Genomic DNA, 1,627 nt, shown 5'->3' with positions numbered 1-1,627 from the left:
ACCTCTGCGCTGTATGTGTGACCTCTACGCTGTGCGTGACCTCTACGCTGTGCGTGACCTCTACGCTGTGTGTGACCTCTACGCTGTGTGTGACCTCTACGCTGTGTGTGACCTCTACGCTGTGTGTGACCTCTGCGCTGTGTGTGTGACCTCTACGCTGTGCGTGACCTCTGCGCTGTATGTGTGACCTCTGCGCTGTATGTGTGACCTCTGCGCTGTATGTGTGACCTCTGCGCTGTGTGTGTGACCTCTGCGCTGTGTGTGTGACCTCTGCGCTGTATGTGTGACCTCTACGCTGTATGTGTGACCTCTACGCTGTGTGTGTCCAGTTACCGTGGTTACGACTGCAGGAACAACCTGTTCTACGCCCAGAGCGGTGAGGTGGTGTACCATGTGGCCGCGGTGGGCGTGGTTTACAACCGGCAGCTGCACAGCCAGCGGTTCTACCTCGGCCACGACGACGACATCCTGAGCCTCAGCATCCACCCGCTGAAGGACTACGCCGCTACGGGACAGGTGGACAGAGACACACGGAGACAGAGACGTTGATTCTTTCTGCTGCTGCTTTTGTTCTTCCAGCTGTTAGATTCAGTTTCAGCTGCTGGTTTAGTGATTTTCCTCTTAAGTCTGAATTAAATATAATCATCAATCCTTGAAATGTGACAGTTTGTAAACTAGTCATGAAGCCGTACGTCTCACTGTCAGGCTGGACTGATGAGGGATGGAGCAGCTTTGCAGCTTGTAAACCCTGATTGGTCAGACTGGACCAAACAGTCTTCACCGGTCAGTCTGGACCGGTGAAGACTGACCAGTCCAGTCTGTCTGGTCCAGTCTGGACCGGTCCAGACTGGACCAAACAGTCTTCACCGGTCAGTCTGGACCGGTGAAGACTGACCAGTCCAGTCTGTCTGGTCCAGTCTGGACCGGTCCAGACTGGCCGGTGAAGACTGACCAGTCCAGACCTACCGGTCCAGGCTGACCATCCTGCTGTCCGTCTGTCCTCAGGTGGGCAGAGACCCGGCCGTCCACGTCTGGGACGTCCAGACCCTGAAGTGTCTGTCCCTGCTGAGGGGTCAGCACCAGAGAGGCGTCTGCGCTCTCGACTTCTCAGGTAAAGATTAAAGTTTTATTAAAAATCATCAGAAATGATGTGATTTCTCTGTGAAATCATTTAGAAATATTTCACCTGCTCCTGACCCGCTGTGTCAGTAAACTCTCTCGTCCTCCAGTCAAAACACGATTTATTTCTGGACGTTAATATTTCTTTAATCTTACGGTTTATGTGAAACAGAGCTGGATGCCTCAGGATGTAAAACAATGAAACCTTCTGAGACTCGGAGTCGTTCTTCATGTTGGAAAAGCAGATTATTTTCTAACTGTCAGAGATCTGAGCTGACCCGTCTGAAGCTCCTGTGACCTCTGACCCTCGGCCTCCTCCAGATGATCCGTTCTCTGTTTGTCCCTCCAGCCGATGGGAAGACTCTGGTTTCTGTTGGAGTCGATGACGAACATTCGATCGTGGTTTGGGACTGGAAACGAGGAGAGAAGCTGGCAACAGCCCGGTACGGAAAACCTGGCAAAACGAAAAAACTGAAAAACTGCTGGAAACCTGACAAAATGTAAAAAA

The 1,627-nt window shown here is 51.9% G+C and overlaps 1 protein-coding gene across 1 annotated transcript in view; it reads left to right on the top strand.

The window, feature by feature from the left end:
• The window catches only part of LOC103477425 (echinoderm microtubule-associated protein-like 6), a 54,480-nt gene that overhangs the window by 30,489 nt on the left and 22,364 nt on the right, over positions 1-1,627 (top strand). The window contains 3 exon segments of the mRNA XM_017308829.1: positions 282-516; positions 1,006-1,111; positions 1,469-1,619. Of these exon segments, the coding sequence (XP_017164318.1) occupies positions 282-516; positions 1,006-1,111; positions 1,469-1,619 (492 nt within the window).

The sequence above is a fragment of the Poecilia reticulata genome, linkage group LG15, assembly GCF_000633615.1.
Source record: "Poecilia reticulata strain Guanapo linkage group LG15, Guppy_female_1.0+MT, whole genome shotgun sequence".
NCBI classification, from domain to species: Eukaryota; Metazoa; Chordata; class Actinopteri; order Cyprinodontiformes; family Poeciliidae; genus Poecilia; species Poecilia reticulata.
This window is presented reverse-complemented; position numbering and strand designations above follow the sequence as displayed.